Source organism: Ictidomys tridecemlineatus, unplaced genomic scaffold (genome assembly GCF_052094955.1).
Source record: "Ictidomys tridecemlineatus isolate mIctTri1 unplaced genomic scaffold, mIctTri1.hap1 Scaffold_5925, whole genome shotgun sequence".
Taxonomy (NCBI): Eukaryota; Metazoa; Chordata; class Mammalia; order Rodentia; family Sciuridae; genus Ictidomys; species Ictidomys tridecemlineatus.
Genome location: NW_027524024.1, coordinates 22590 through 37411, shown reverse-complemented (window position 1 = coordinate 37411; position 14822 = coordinate 22590). Strand labels below are relative to the sequence as shown.

At 67.3% G+C, this 14822-nt stretch overlaps 1 protein-coding gene across 1 annotated transcript; it reads left to right on the top strand.

Moving 5' to 3' along the window:
- Positions 1-436: 436 nt before the first annotated feature.
- On the top strand, positions 437-14588 carry Nup210 (nucleoporin 210; the record flags this gene model as incomplete). Its single annotated transcript, XM_078037069.1, has 19 exons — positions 437-602; positions 692-827; positions 1738-1800; positions 1939-2118; positions 2650-2730; positions 3472-3603; positions 3926-4084; positions 5607-5698; positions 6824-6998; positions 8072-8247; positions 8785-9005; positions 9371-9507; positions 10527-10650; positions 10841-10987; positions 11264-11514; positions 11862-12078; positions 12814-12909; positions 12992-13075; positions 14006-14588. Coding segments are annotated over 19 exons (2738 nt in total), but the record flags the coding sequence as incomplete, so codon positions are not given.
- Between the last annotated feature and the right edge of the window lie 234 nt (positions 14589-14822).

Below are 14822 nucleotides of genomic sequence, written 5' to 3'. Positions count from 1 at the left end.
TCTATTTTTTTCTTTTTTTTGGATTGGGGGTACCAGGGATTGGACTGAGGGAAACTCAACCCCTGAGCCCCATCCCCAGCCCTATTTTGCATTTTATTTAGAGACAGGGTCTCCCTGATTTGCTTAGGGCCTCGCTGTTGCTGAGGCTGGCTTGGAACTCGCGATCCTCCTGCCTCAGCCTCCCGAGCTGCTGGGTTGACAGGCGTGGGCCACCGTGCCTGGCCTAAGCTAGACCTTATTTTCGGGGTTCCGTGGTTCATCCATGAAGAGCAGGGAGTGGAATTCATGTCTCTTAGTGTCCCCAAGCCCTGTTGTATACAGTAAGTACTTCATTGGTGTTCGTTTGTTGATTGACCTAGTCCAGAGAGAGGTCATCCTGGGAGACTCATCGCCAGCTCCTAGGGTATTGGAGCTGAGGTCACTGTCCCCACCTGAGGGAACTGGTCCTTCACGCCTCTGTCCCCCCCGACGCAGGTGGAGATTGGGAAGACGGTCAAGGCCCACGTCCGAGTGCTGGACTTTTACAAGAAGCCTTTCCTGGCCAAGTACTTTGCCTTCATGGACCTCAAGCTGCGGGCGGCCTCCCAGATCGTCACCCTGGTGTGAGTCCTCCCGGGGGTCTGCTGGCCCGACTGTGCCCTCCCCGGCAGGCCTGACCCGGAGGTGGAACCCAGCGCCCCGTCTGTTTCAGGGCCCTGGACGAAGCCCTGGACAGCTACACGGCTGCGTTCCTGGTGCACGGCGCGGCCATCGGCCAGACCAGCCTGACCGCCAGCGTGACCGATGTCGCCGGACAGAGGATCAGCTCGACCCCGCAGCAGATCGAAGTAAACCGGCCCTTCTCACAGTCCTGGGGGGGTCTGCCCCTGCTGGGGGAGGGTGTCTTCCGGGGGACAGGCTGGACGGTCCAGCCACAGACCAGGAAGTCACCACGGAGAGGCCCTGATAAAATGTGTGCTGGAGGGAGGTGGCTGGGGGTTTTGCTTTTTGGATCCAGGGCTTAAACCCAGGGGTCCTTACCCACGGAGCCCCGTCCCCAGCCCTGTTTTGCATTTTATTGAGAGACAGGGTCTCCCTGAGCGGCTCAGGGCCTCGCTTTGGCTGAGGCTGGCCTCCAACTGGCGATCCTCCTGCCTCAGCCTCCCAAGCCGCTGGGATGACAGGCGTGGGCCACTGCGCCCAGCCTGAGGGTTTCTCATCTCCCTCTGTGACACAGGGGGTCTGTGAGGCCCTCAGGAGGGGCATGCCTTGTCACGTGGCAAGAGGACGGGCAAGAACTGTTCCCAGAGAGTGGCCCGTGGGGAAGTGGCAGACGCACTGTGTAGACCTGACCTGAGCCTCCGCCCAGGCGCCTGGGGGCTGGTCACTGAGCCACCCGGAGCCACCCAGGCCAGGCCGCTCTGGGGAAGGCAGCCCTGAGGTCCCCGTCTCCATGTGACACGGGCCTCTGTCGGGTCCTTACAGCCAAGGCCACTGGGCTCCTCACGTCTTCAAGGATTTGGAGGGACCTTGGGAGCCAGAGGTGGCAGACGGTGACTCACGGTGTGAGCCCCCAAGGGCAGGACCCGCCTTGGGCTCTGTGGGTCTGTCCTACCAAGGCCCCGCGGCCACCTGTGGCTGCCGGTCCCCTGTCCAGCGTCGCCGTCCGGCCTCTGCCCACCCGCTCCCGAGGCGTGGGCGCCGTGCCCCGTGTGACCCACGTGAGCGAGGCTCACCCGTCCCCTCCCGTCCCCTCAGGTCTTCCCCCCGTTCCGGCTGATTCCCAGGAAGGTGACGCTGATCATCGGGGCCACGATGCAGGTAGGAGCCGAGGCCTGTCCTTCCCACTCGCGTCCCCGGCTCGGGACAAGCCCGCCTGTGGCCTCTGCTGGCCCCGAGGGTGGACGTTCCCGATGCGCGGTGAAGGGGCCCACGAAGCCACGCGTCTGCCCCCCGCAGGTCACCTCCGAGGGCGGTCCCCAGCCGCAGTCCCACATCCTCTTCTCGGTCAGCAACGCCAGCGTGGCCGCCGTGGGCAGCACGGGGCTGGTCCGTGGCCTGGCCGTGGGCAGCGGCACCGTGTCGGGCGTCGTGCAGGCGGCGGACGCGGACACCGGCAGGGTCATCGTGGTCTCCCAGGTATCCCTGAGCCCGTGGTGGCCGGCACCGGACACGCCTGGGGTCGGGAGCCCTGCAGGTCGGTGCCCTGGGTCCAGGCAGCCCCGTGTGGCCAGCAGCACCAGGCACTCCTGGCGACCTGCCCTCCCTGCGTGTCCCCTCCTGGGACAAGCTGTGTGCGTGGGCCCCGTCCCCGGGTGCCTCCTGCAGCCCGAGGCTCCCGGGTCCTTGGGGCCAGGCCACCACCCCGCTCTGTGCCTCTGGCTCCTATTTGCAGAGAGGCCCCCGGGGTGACCCGCCAGTGTCCCTGTCCTCGTGCGGCAGGTCTGGGACGTGGCCAGGCTCTCGGTCTTGCTGGCTCGTTCCCACTGAGGTTCGATTATGTGCCGGGGACAGAGGAGGAGACACCGTGTGGGTGACAGGTGTGCGTGCGCTCAGGCCACTGAAGTGGGCATTGGGTCAGATCAAGAGGAGCATGGAGTTGAGAACGTGGGAGTATATGCAGTCTGGGGACTCCAAAGTGCCCGCCGCCTGAGCCCAGTCTCTTCCCAGGACCTGGTGGAGCTGGAGGTGGTGCAGCTGCGGGCGGTGAGGATCCGCGCGCCCATCACGCGCATGAGGACGGGCACCCAGGTGAGGACTGGTCGGCATGGCGCTCCGTGTCTTGGTTCTGAAGAAGTCACTGTGAGGGCACTTCCCTGGGCCAGAGCCGGGTGTCCATGGCACCCAGCTCAAGCTCAGTTCTGGGCCTGGGGTGGGGTGGGCGTGCAACAGGAGCATAGCGTCTCCCCTCGGGGTCCACTCGGCCTCCTCCCTGGGGGCGAGGCTGCCCGTCCTCCACCTGGGGTAGCACCTGGGTAGCAGGGGCCCCTACCCCGGGCACCTGTGAGGTTGGCCGGTGAGCGGATGGACGTGGACAGCCCGAGTCATGTGCACAGCCAGGGCTGCTGCCCCTTGGCACCCAGGGGGCCTGGTTCCCGGAGTCCCTGCCAATACCAAGACCTAAGAGTGTCCTCGTCCCTCGTGTGAAGCGCCCTGTGGGTGCAGGGGCCCGTGTGTCCTCCCGTGCACCTGGGATCGTCCCGGAGGGTGCGGACCTCGGGCAGCGTGGGCTGAGTGGCCAGGGACGCCCACAGGCCTCCTGCAGCCCCAGGGGTCCTTCCAGAAATGCACCTGGTGGTGCACAGCCCCCTGGCAGGGAGGGACAGGCCGGTCCCCGGTGGTTGGATGATCTGGTGTTTGGTCAGGGCTCCCAGAACCTGTGTCCGGCCCGAGTCCGCGCAGGGCGGACGTGGGCAGAGAGGCAGAGCCCCTGGAGGAGGGTCCCCAGCCTGGGTGCGCAGGTACTCACAGGCCCGGCTCTCCCGCCCCCAGATGCCCGTCTATGTCACCGGGATCACCAACAACCAGAGCCCTTTCTCCTTTGCCAACGCCGTGCCAGGCCTGACCTTCCACTGGTCGGTCACCAAGCGCGACGTTCTGGAGCTCCGCGGACGGCACCACGAGGTAGGGCCCAGGCTGCCTCCCGGAGGACGGGCCTGTCCCAGGGCAGGGGACACAGGTAGCGTGGCGTATCGCAGACGTCCTGCAGCGGGCCCTGCGGGGGACCCCACAAAAGCCAGCAGCCCCCACGTAACACTCCCACGCACACATGGGGCCCCGCTCAGTGACCCGCGTCCCAGGCACCGTGCAGAGTGGCCGCTGGCCTGGTGTGGGTGACTGCCGTCTGTGTGGCCCTGGGTCAGCAGATCTGACCCCGGCCGAGGGCAGTGGCCTTGGGGAAGAGGGTGCCCCCAGGCCTGTCCCTGAGCCCGCTCTCTGCTCCCAGGCGTCCATCCAGCTGCCCTCGCAGTACAACTTCGCCATGAGCCTGCTCGGCCGGGCCAAGGGCCGCACGGGGCTGAGGGTGGTGGTCAAGGCCCTGGACCCCTCGGCGGGGCAGCTGCACGGCCTTGCCAAGGAGCTGTCGGACGAGATCCAGGTCCAGGTACCCACAGGACACCGCCGCGAGGGCAGCAGACAGCGCAGGGGCCCGGCCCAGAGCTCGGGACTGGGCCCCTGGTGTGGGGGACCCTCCCCGCACTGGGGGGCTGCGCCTGCCTGGGGAGGACGGGCAGAGGGGAGTGTGTCACCCTGGGGAGAGCCCAAGGGTGGTGTCACCAGACTGCGTGGAGGGACTCTGCTGGTGGCAGGGTTGGCAGCAGATCTGAGCAGCAAAGGCCTGGTGACCAGGAACCACCGCCAGCGGGTTCCAGGAACAGCAGCTGGGCCTAGTTCAGGGGAGGGCGGGGCCTGCTCAGGGGAGGGTGGAGCCTACCCATGGGAAGGCGGGGCCTGCTCAGGGGAGGGTAGAGCCTGGTCAGGGGAGGGAGGAGCCTGCTCAGGGGAGGGTGGAGCCTGGCTCAGGGGAAGGCGGGGCCTGCTCAGGGGAGGGCGGGGCCTGCTCAGGGGAGGGTGGGGCCTGCTCAGGGGAGGGTAGAGCCTGGTCAGGGGAGGGAGGAGCCTGCTCAGGGGAGGGTGGAGCCTGGCTCAGGGGAAGGCGGGGCCTGCTCAGGGGAGGGTGGGGCCTGCTCAGGGGAGGGTAGAGCCTGGTCAGGGGAGGGCGGGGCCTGCTCAGGGGAGGGTGGAGCCTGCTCAGGGGAGGGAGGAGCCTGGCTCAGGGGAGGGTGGAGCCTGCTCAGGGGAGGGAGGAGCCTGCTCAGGGGAGGGTGGAGCCTACCCATGGGAAGGCGGGGCCTGCTCAGGGGAGGGTGGAGCCTGGCTCAGGGGAGGGAGGAGCCTGCTCAGGGGAGGGTGGAGCCTGCTCAGGGGAGGGAGGAGCCTGCTCAGGGGAGGGTGGAGCCTGCCCATGGGAAGGTGGGGCCTGCTCAGGGGAGGGTGGAGCCTGGCTCAGGGGAGGGAGGAGCCTGCTCAGGGGAGGGTGGAGCCTGCTCAGGGGAGGGAGGAGCCTACTCAGGGGAGGGAGGAGCCTACTCAGGGGAGGGTGGAGCCTGCTCAGGGGAGGGCAGATGGGCCCTGCTTGTGGTCAGGGGTCAGGCCTTGGGTGGGGCCTCATGACAAAGGACCAACTGCCTAGAGGGCAGGGAGCCAGCTGCCCTACCGAGTCTGGGAGAGGGGATGTAGGTGGTGGGCTCCTGCTCTGCTGCCCCGCCCCCCCACCCCCCCCACTCCCGTGGGCTCCAGGAGCCCTCGAGAGAGACGCTTGTTCTGAGATGGCGAAAGGGAGGACAGGATGTCTCGGTGGCAGGGGTCCCCCGAGCAGGACTCCAGGCCTGATCTCCCTGCTGTGGAGTCTCCTGTGACACGGGCTGAGGTCGAGGCCGAGGGAGAGGCGGGTGGCCCAGCTCCCACGGGGTGCAGGCGGCTGCTGCTCCTGGGCCACCAGCCCCATCGTGTCCCCGGCCGTGGGGCAGGTGGTCTGCCGTTGGTCTCGTCCTGGCCCCCAGTCCCCACTGGTGATAAGGGGACTCGGGCGTGCCGTGGGAGACCCAGCTCACCCTCTTTCCCAGGTTTTCGAGAAGCTGCGGCTGCTGAACCCCGAGATAGAAGCAGAACAAATATTAATGTCCCCCAACTCGTTTATCAAGCTCCAGACAAACAGGTACGTGTCCCAGCTCCCGTTCGCAGCGGGGCTGGGAGCTGCCCCCCCATGCCCATCTGGACGCCCCGGGGGGCCTTCTGGGCACTGGGCCGGGCCTGGGCAGCCGCTGCCCGTCTCTGCCCTCCTCCGGGGCCACCCGCTTCCCGCAGCCTAGAAACATCTTCCCCTCACGGGGGAAGCTCGGGGTTGAAAAGGGGAACAAGTTCCAACTTGGACTGTTAAATATTTCAAATGACTCAGCCGCGGAGCCCATGAATTAACCAGAGCGACCTCGCCTGGGACCAGGTCAAGTGCGCCTCGCAGCCCTGCCCAGACCCGCAAGGACAAAGCTGCCCTGTAATGAGGTCCCCGGGCGGTGGCCGTGCACATTAACGTCCGAAAAGTGCATCTTTAAAGGCTCTGAGCAGACGTGATTCCCACCTGACCCTCACAGGGACAGGGACACTTTTCCTAAGGAGCACTCGCGCTTGAGTGACGCTGGCCAAGGGCCTGGGGGGCCGAGTTCCATGTTTTATGGACGCACAGCCAGGGAGTGCTCAGCCGCAAGTAACTCAGTGCCCGGCACTGTGCTAGGCCCCAGGAATGCAGGCAGAGGTGGATGGCACGAGGTGACATGGGGTGACAGCAGGCGTCCTGCGGGAGCCTATCAAGAAAGGGGCCACACGGCCAAGCCAGGGCTCAAGAGCGAGCTGCTGGCCCCCAGATTTAGGGGAGCTGCTGCCCAGATTCAGGTCTTGACCCGGGCGGCCTTGGAGGACCCCCTGGAGGCCTGCGGGTTCTGAGCAGGGAGCTAAGGAGGCAGCCAGCAAGAGACGCGGCCCGGACCACCCGGAGGGCTGGCCGCAGAGGAGAGGGCGCAGGACACCACAGGATGTCCCCTGGCTCAGTGCCTGCTGACGGTGTCCGTGACCCCTCTCCGGGTCCACTGAGCAGCCCCAGAAATAGGACGGGGCACCCGGCCTCCCCTTTCAGAGCTGACGTGGCCACGTTGTCCTCAGAGACGGCGCACACCGCGCTGCAGGCAGATGGTCCATCTCCAGGCATGGACCAGGGCCCCCCGCCGAGGCCGCCGTCCCCCCACCCCCGCCACAGCCATCTGTAGACACAGATGTCTTCCTCCCCCAGGGACGGTGCCGCGGCTCTTTGCTACCGTGTCCTGGAGGGGCCTGAGAGGGTTCCCGTGGTGCATGCCGATGAGAGGGGCTTCCTGGTGTCCGGCTCTGTGATGGGGACGTCCACTGTCGAAGTGACCGCCCAGGAGCCTTTCGGGGCCAACCAGACCCTCATCATTGCCGTGAAGGTGGGTGGCACTTGGCCCCGTTTGGGATGACAAAATGTAAAAGCTCAGAGGCACGTTTTTTTTCCTCTTTCTGGTGTAAAACCGGTTCACCCATCCGGGGGGGCCCCGCGGTGCACACCTGTGATCCCGGGAGCTCGGGAGGCTGAGGCAGGAGGATCGCCAGGTGGAGGCCAGCCTCAGCCACTTAGCCAGGCCCTGAGCGACTCAGCGAGACCCTGGATCTAAATAAAATACAAAAAAGGGCTGGGGACGGGGCTCAGGGGTGAAGCACCTCTGGGTTCAGTTCCCGATAACAAAAAAAAAAAGAAATGCATTCACTCTCCAGCTGCAAACCGTGGATAGGGATTTACATAAGAGTCACCCAGGGACAAAATCTTGGACAGGTGTGTGGCCGTTGGAGCCAAAGACCCCGAGAGGTCACCGATTCCACGCACCTTGTTTCATAGATGGGTCACAAGTCCAGTGAGGGCCTCGGTCACCCTGGGGGCCCGGGGCTGGTGCCCCGACCCCACAGGGACACTGCCCGCCTTGCCTGATCCCTAATGTGGCCACCCCCGCGAGTGGAGCCCCTGCAGGGGGCCACCCAAACGCTGTGCGCGTGCCGGGGACCCCCCACGAGACTTGTCAAGCTCATGAAACTGGCTAAGTGCTCATCCCGTTTCAGCACGCACGTGCTGAGCGCTAACTGTATACCAGCCACCGCCTCCCGGGTCTTTGTGGTGACTTTGGACTTGGGAAGGGTGGCTTTGTGGCCGGGAGATTTGTGCCTGGGATCCAGAGAGATTTGATGAGTTGCGATTTATGGGACTCGGGTTCCTCTGTCACCTGGGGCCCGTCTCTGACCCAAGGGGCATTGTTCCCGCCTCACGTGCCCCAAGAGCCAGGTGACAGCCGGTGGTGCTTAAGCGACCAGCACAGCGCTCCGGTCTCTCCAGGTCCTGGACGTGGGTGTCCTGGGTGGCGCCCGGGGGACTTGGCCTGCATGGTTGGAGGCGGGAACTGGGTCCTAAGCGTGGCGCTCCGGAGGCCCGTCCCCGGCTCAGGGGTGTCATCGTATTGCCCCTGCCCTCCAGGTGTCCCCTGTCTCCTACCTGAGGATGTCCATGAGCCCCGTGCTGCACATCCAGGACAAGGAGGCCCTGGCGGCCCTGCCCCTGGGGATGACCGTGACCTTCACCGTCCACTTTCACGACCACTCTGGACACGTCTTCCACGCGCACAGTTCGGTCCTCAGCTTCGCCACCAACAGGTAGGGTGTGGGTGACACCGTTGTCACAGCCCCGCCCGGGGGTGCCCCTGGTTCCACCCGGCGCGGTGGCAGGTGGGGACTTGGGCTCAGCCACCAACAGGACCCCGTGCTGTCCAACTCAAACCTGTTTTCATTTTGGGGGTCACTGTGGTTTCCCAGGGAGGGGTCACCTTGCCGGGGGAGGGAGCCTCGGCAGAGGGAGCGTCCTGCCGGAGGTGACCACAGCAGCCTGGGCTTCCTACGGCCGGTGGCCGAGCTGGCGGGGCCTTAGGAGACAGGGCCACCAGCTGCTCTCCAAGGGCTGGTTGTTTAGCGCACCCGTCACGCCACGTGGCAGGCACGGTGTCACCGGCGCACAGAGGGGACGTGGCCAGGCTGTCCCACAGCAGAGGCCTTCTCTGAGGGTCACTCTCCTCCTGGCCGCGGTCCCCCTTCTGGGTGTGGGGTGGCGGTGCTGGCCCTGGGTGGCCGGGGGCTGCGGCCTCTGTCCCGCGAGGCCCTGGGGCTCCGTCCAGCTGAGCCCCTCCCTGTGTCCAGAGAGGACTTCGTGCAGGTGACCAAGGGCACCACCAACAACACCTGTGTCCTGCGCACGGTCGGCGTGGGCCTGACGCTGCTGCACGTGTGGGACCCCGAGCACCCGGGCCTCTCCGACTACGTGCCGCTGCCCGTCCTGCCGGCCATCGCTCCAGAGCTGCCCGGCACCGTGGTGCTCGGGGATGTCCTCTGCCTGGCCACCGCGCTCACCGGCCCCGAGGGTGAGAGAGCCGACGGGGGGGGGGGGTCTCGGGGTCACTGCGCCTGCCAGGGAGGAAGGGGGACCCCGGGGTGCCCTGAAGGGGTCAGGAACGGCCACCAGAGGGCCACATGGGCCATGTTGGCTTTGGAGATGAACCTGCCTGGGCAGCAGGGCCACTCCCTGGTGGGCACCTGGGGAGGGTGGCCTTGGGGACGGTCCGCAGAGCAGGTGCGCCAGGAGGGACCACCAGGACGTGGCCGCGGAGGCGGGCAGGGAGGCTGAACCGCGAGGCCCCTCGTGGGCAGGGGCCGGGAAGAGGCTGGCGAGGTCGCGGGCAGCCGGTCCTCCGTGGGGGCACGGGTGACATGGGGCCTCTCCTCCCAGGTGCCCCAGGAACCTGGAGCTCTTCGGCCGACAGCATCCTCCAGGTGGACCCCAAGACGGGGGTGGCCGTGGCCCGGGACGCGGGGCCCGTGACGGTGCACTACGAGGTCCCTGGGCACCTGAGGACCTACAAGGAGGTAGGGCAGTGGGCGCCGGGCCTGGCCCACCCTCCGCGGGCAGCGGCGCCCTGGCCTGTGGCCGGGAACACCTGTCCTTTAAACCAGTACCGTGTGTGTCCAGGGCTCGGCCAGGACCCGGGTCCCCAAACCTGCAGGTGCTCAGTCGGGTGCCTCACGTGCTGCGGCACAGTGTGACCTGTGGCCTGTGCGGTCCTGCGTCCACTCTGAGTCGTCCCTGGGTGGCTAGTGACAGCAGGGAAGCGCCATTCGCCCTGTGACCATGCCGTGGCACATGAGTGCCGTGCCTGTGTGGCCAGGGACCAGGCGTGTCCTGCTGTTGGCCAAGCTGGCCTCCTGGAAGGGCCCAGCTGTGGTCAGGGGCAGGCAGGTCTTGGGGTGCAGGGCCCTGGGTGGCCGCTGGAAGGAGGGCTGCATGTCCTGGGCCTGGCCGGTCTCTGGTCAGATCCCAGGGGCATCAGGTCTGGGCAGTTGGTCCCGCGGCTGAGCGCAGGTGACCACAGGGAACAGGGCTGGGGTGACCCCGTCCACGTGGCTGACCAGGCGCACACGGCCCTTCGTGAGGGGAGCCGGGGCAGGGGTGGGCAGCACAGTGGGGGTCACAGTGGGTCCAGGTGGGGGTCGGCCTCTACGTGGGGCTGTCAGGGGACCTGGGCGTCCTGTGTCCCTGAGGGTGGGCGGGACACGGGGGCTGGGCGCAGGGCTGGGGACGAGGCCCAGCCAAGGCATCAAGTGGGACACGGACGGGGGCAGAGCCAGGACCAGGAGTCCTGTCCGGGGCCGCGGTGGTCAGTCCTGTCCAGCTGGCCCCTGGGGACCTGGAAGGAGGCAGTGCCTGGGCTCTGGGGTCAGTGTGGCCTCCGCCTGTGCATACGCCGTGCTGGCCCGGTGGACAGGCCTTGGCCCTGTTGTCACCTGCGACCGAGTGTCCGCAGGCCCCAGGATCAGGGGGGGTCACCGGGGGGCCCAGCATGGACGGCCAGCGGGCGGCTCTTCACCGGCTGCCTCACCCTCCACAGGTTGTGGTCACTGTCCCCCAGAGGATCGTGGCCCGGCGTGTCCACACGGCCCAGGCCAGCTTCCAGGAGGCCACAGCCTCCAGAGTGACCGTCACCGTGGGCGACAGAAGCTCTAACCTGAGAGGTCAGTGCCGCGGGAGTCCAGAGGCCACCCGGAGCCCAGGGCCCCCGAATGGGCAAGCTCCATGCCTCCAAGCTGCGCCCAGCCACCTGTTCCCACTCAGGGGACACTCTGCTCCTGGCCGGTGTCCCTCGCCTTGCGTGGCCGGGTGTGGTGGCTGCTGGCCAGGCCTCCTGACCCCGCCCGTCCACAGGCGATTGCTCTGCTGCCCAGCGGGCGGCCATCCCGGCCCTGCGGCCCGAGGCCCTCCTGGGCTGCCAGCTCCGGTTCCAGCAGGACGTCTTCGACCTCCCGGCGACGGACGTGTTCTCGGCCGAGCCGGACTTCGACGTCACACTGGGTGAGCCAGGGCCGAGGGGCTGTGCCCACCGCGGGCTGCCCGGTGGTCACCGTCTGGCTCAGGAGCCACTGTCCAGCCTGGCCCGGGGCCCTCCCGGGAGTCTGTCCTGTGTGGTGCCACCAGGGCCTGGCCTCTGTCACTCCTGTGCCCACAGGAGGCTGGCCTTCAGCCACCGCCAAGCCCGCAGGACGGTGCAGGGCCGGGAGAGGCAGGGACAGGGCGGGGCGTCCGCACAGGCGGGGGACAGGGACAAGCAGGACGCCCCTGTCTCCACAGGCCAGTACTTCTGCGCGGTCACCATGCACAGGCTGACCGACGGGCAGCTGCGGCACTTGAGCTCGAAGAGGACGTCCCTGGTGGTCACAGCCTCGGTGGCTGGGGGCCAGGCCCCCATGGAGCAGGTGGGGGCCGAGGTGCCCTTCAGCCCCGGGCTCTACGCTGACCAGACCGAGATCCTCCTAAGCAACCACCTGTCCAGCCGCGAGGTCAAGGTCTTCGGGGCCGCGGAGATCCTGGACAGCTTGGAGGTGAGCGGAGGGCTCGGGGCGGATGCGGGGACCACAGTCGGACTTCACGTTGACCGCCCGTGTGGTGACCGTCCCCAGCCCTTTTTCTATTTTTATTGAGAGACAGGGTCTCGCTGAGTGGCTCAGGGCCTCACTAAGCGGCTGAGGCTGGCCTCCACCCTGCGATCCTCCTGCCTCAGCCTCCCGAGCCGCTGGGAGGACCGGCGTGGGCCGCTGCGCCTGGGCTTGGTTTTGCAGATTTTTTAAAAAAAATTTGTATTTATTACTCGTTTGTTGGTTTGTCCGTGTGCTGGGTCCCCCGGCCAGCGGCTCTGTGGAGTGTCCCTGCAGCCTGACGTCTCTCCCAGGTCAGGTCCGGGTCCCCCGCGGTGGTGGCCTTCATGAAGGACAAGTCCCCGGGGCTGCCCAGCTCCGTCACCTACACGGTCGGCGTCTCGGACCCCAAGGCGGGCAGCCAGGGCCCTCTGTCCACCACCCTGACCTTCTCCAGCCCTGCCACTAACCAGGCCCTCACCATCCCGGTGACGGTGGCCCTGGTCCTGGATCGCCGTGCGGCTGGCCCTTGTGAGTGTCGGGACAGGACGTCGCTGGAGGGACCTGGGGGGCCAGGGGCAGGGTTGGCCAGCGTGGTCTCGGGGGTCAGTGGAAACCTGCGGTCAGATGCCGACTTGGAGGGTCCTAGGTGCAGGGTGTCTCTGGAGGTGACAGTCACCTTGTTTTGGGTACCGAGTTCTGAACTCCGGCCCCTTGGTGGGCCTAGGTCCCCGCAGTGGCCACAGGACCCCACAGGCCCTGCCTTCTTGTCCACCTGTGACCCCCCACAACCCCCACCCCGGCCACAGCGTCCTCCTCCCAGGTGGCCCTGGCCAACGTCCTCCCCTCCTGGGACCCGCCCTCCTGAGCCGTTTCTGGCTCCCAAACCCCTCGACCCTCTGGTCCCCGGGCACCAAGCCAGAGTCGCCTGTCACGGGCAGCGTGACGATGGCTCGGGTTCCCACGGGGCCTCCCCAGCTGGCTGGCGGGCACTTGGCCGGGCCTCGAGGCTAGACTCCTGGCCTCCCTGCCTCCCTGCCTCCTCAGCCACGAGGTGCGTCCTGGGCCGGCCCTGGGCCAGGTCACCGCGGGAAACCTCCCACCTGGAGGGGACGCAGGGTGGACCCTGAGTGGGTCCCCTGCCCTGGTGGCCCTGCTGGGCATCCTGGGGCCGGCAGACACTGGCAGGCCACGCTCCAGTCGGTCTGGGCTGGCGGGGGCCTGGGGTGGCCCTGGCCTGGCCTTGCTGACCGTGTCCCCGCGCAGACGGGGCCGGCCTCTTCCAGCACCTCCTGGACTCCTACCAGGCCCTGTTCTTCTCGCTCTTCACCCTGCTGGCCGGGACGGCCGTCACCGTCATAGGTGAGCTGGGGGGTCCCGGGGGGTGCCGCCTGCCCTACCCTCGCTGGCCGTACTGACCACGCTGACCCGCCCGCCCCTGCAGCCTACCACGCGGTCTACGCGCCCCGGGAGCTCGCCGGCCCCGTGGTCCTCACGCCCCGAGGCAGCCCTGGGCACAGTCCCCACTGTGAGTAGCCCCCGCCACGGGCAGAGCTGGGGGGTCCCTGGGCCCCGGGGCCGGGCTGTGGGGGTGTGGGGGGACAGCCCCGGGCTGCTGCCCATGCTGGCCCAGGTGTCCACTCTGGGGCTGCCTCATGGGCCCCAAGTCAGGCAGGGGGTCCGGGCAGTCCTGAGGGCTCCCCCAGAGGGAGAACTGGCAAAGCCTATTCCTTCGACGACCCCTCTGTCTCCGAGGGACCTGAGACCTGGTGGCCCTACAGGCCTGGTGACCCCGCAGGCCTCCAGAGGCACGTCCCTCTGGGAGCACCATCTAATGGGGTTGCAGTGCCCAACCTGTGCAGCTGTTCATGGCGCCCCTTTCTGGGTCCAGGCTCCCCTCCGCCGCCCAGGGGCCCCCAGCCAGGCTCTGCGCCTGGCCCTGGGCAGCCGCGGGTAGAGGCTGGGGAATGGACTTTTTGAACGAGGGCAGAGCTTCCTAGAGAGATGCATTTTCCTTGGAAATAAGATGCCACACGTGTCCTGGCTCCTGGAATCCCAGCCCCTGCCCTGCCGCGCCTCTCACCTGTGGCACGGGACCTAGGAGACGCCGAGCTCTCTCTCGGTGACACGATTCCCTTATAGCCGAGCCTGCGGTGGGCTCTCACCCCTTCCCACCTGAAGAGTGTTTCTGTCTACAGAAGTACGTCCTCTTCCCAAAACCCAGGGGCGCCCTGCACAGCTGCACAGGTTGGGCACTGCACAATCTCAACGTCCGCCCTCTCCACATCATACCCCTGAGGATCTCCCTTTGCTGCCTCCTGGAGGCCTCAGGCCTCATCAGGAAAGTGTCCTAGGCATGCAGCAGGCGCTTCATCAATGCTTGTTTTGGCTTAAGAGCGTTGGAGACACGTCTCCTCTCCAGAGGTTCCCTTGCTCACTCTCTCTCCGTCCTCCCTAGATCCAGCGGCCTCCTCTCCGGCCTCCTTCAGTGCCCTGCCTCCTGGTCGCAGAGGCAGCCCCCGCTCGGGGCTCTGGAGCCCAGCCTACGCCTCCCACTAGCTCCCGAGCGCCCCGTGGGTAGGAGCCCGCGGTCAGTGTGCCGTGTCCCTCCTCCTTCGAGCCCCGCAGCCCACTCCCTGTGGCCACCAGGAGCCGGGACACCCTCGTGTTTGTTTTCCTTGTGGCTAAAGGCGAGTCACCCGCGTGTCACCCTCGTGGTCTCAGGGAAGGGCTCCCTGGTGACGCTGGGGCTTGTGGGGCGCCTGGCCTGTGTGTCTCCTGCCCCGTGGGGACTCTCCCTGTGGCAGCTGCTACGACAGGCCAGGGACCAGGGACGGCCCACCTCAGGAACTGTCCCCAGCCGCCACCAGGAGCCGAGCCAGTGGGACACCAGAGCCCAGAGCCAGGCACCCGGGGCGACTCCGTCCCCTCCGGGGGCCACTGTGACAGTGGCTCTGTGTCTTTGTAGAAACTCCTGGTTCCGCGTGACCTCTGCCCCCCCCCCCCGACACCCTGAGCCGTCCCTGGAGTGTCCTTGAGCCTCCATGGACGCTGTCCCTGCGGCTCCTGTGCCGCGCTCAATACCTCGGCCCACCTGAGCTGGACACAGCCTCGGTGTCCCCGGCTGCAGTGTCCCCCCGCCGCGGTGTCCCCTCCTGCCCGAGATCCCCTCCCCCGCCCTGCACTGCCGGGCAGCCTCCTGGGGGCCCCGAGCCACCCTGGCCTCGAGGAGGCTGGGCGGCCGCCCAGGACCTGCCCTCCAGGAGGGGACGCCA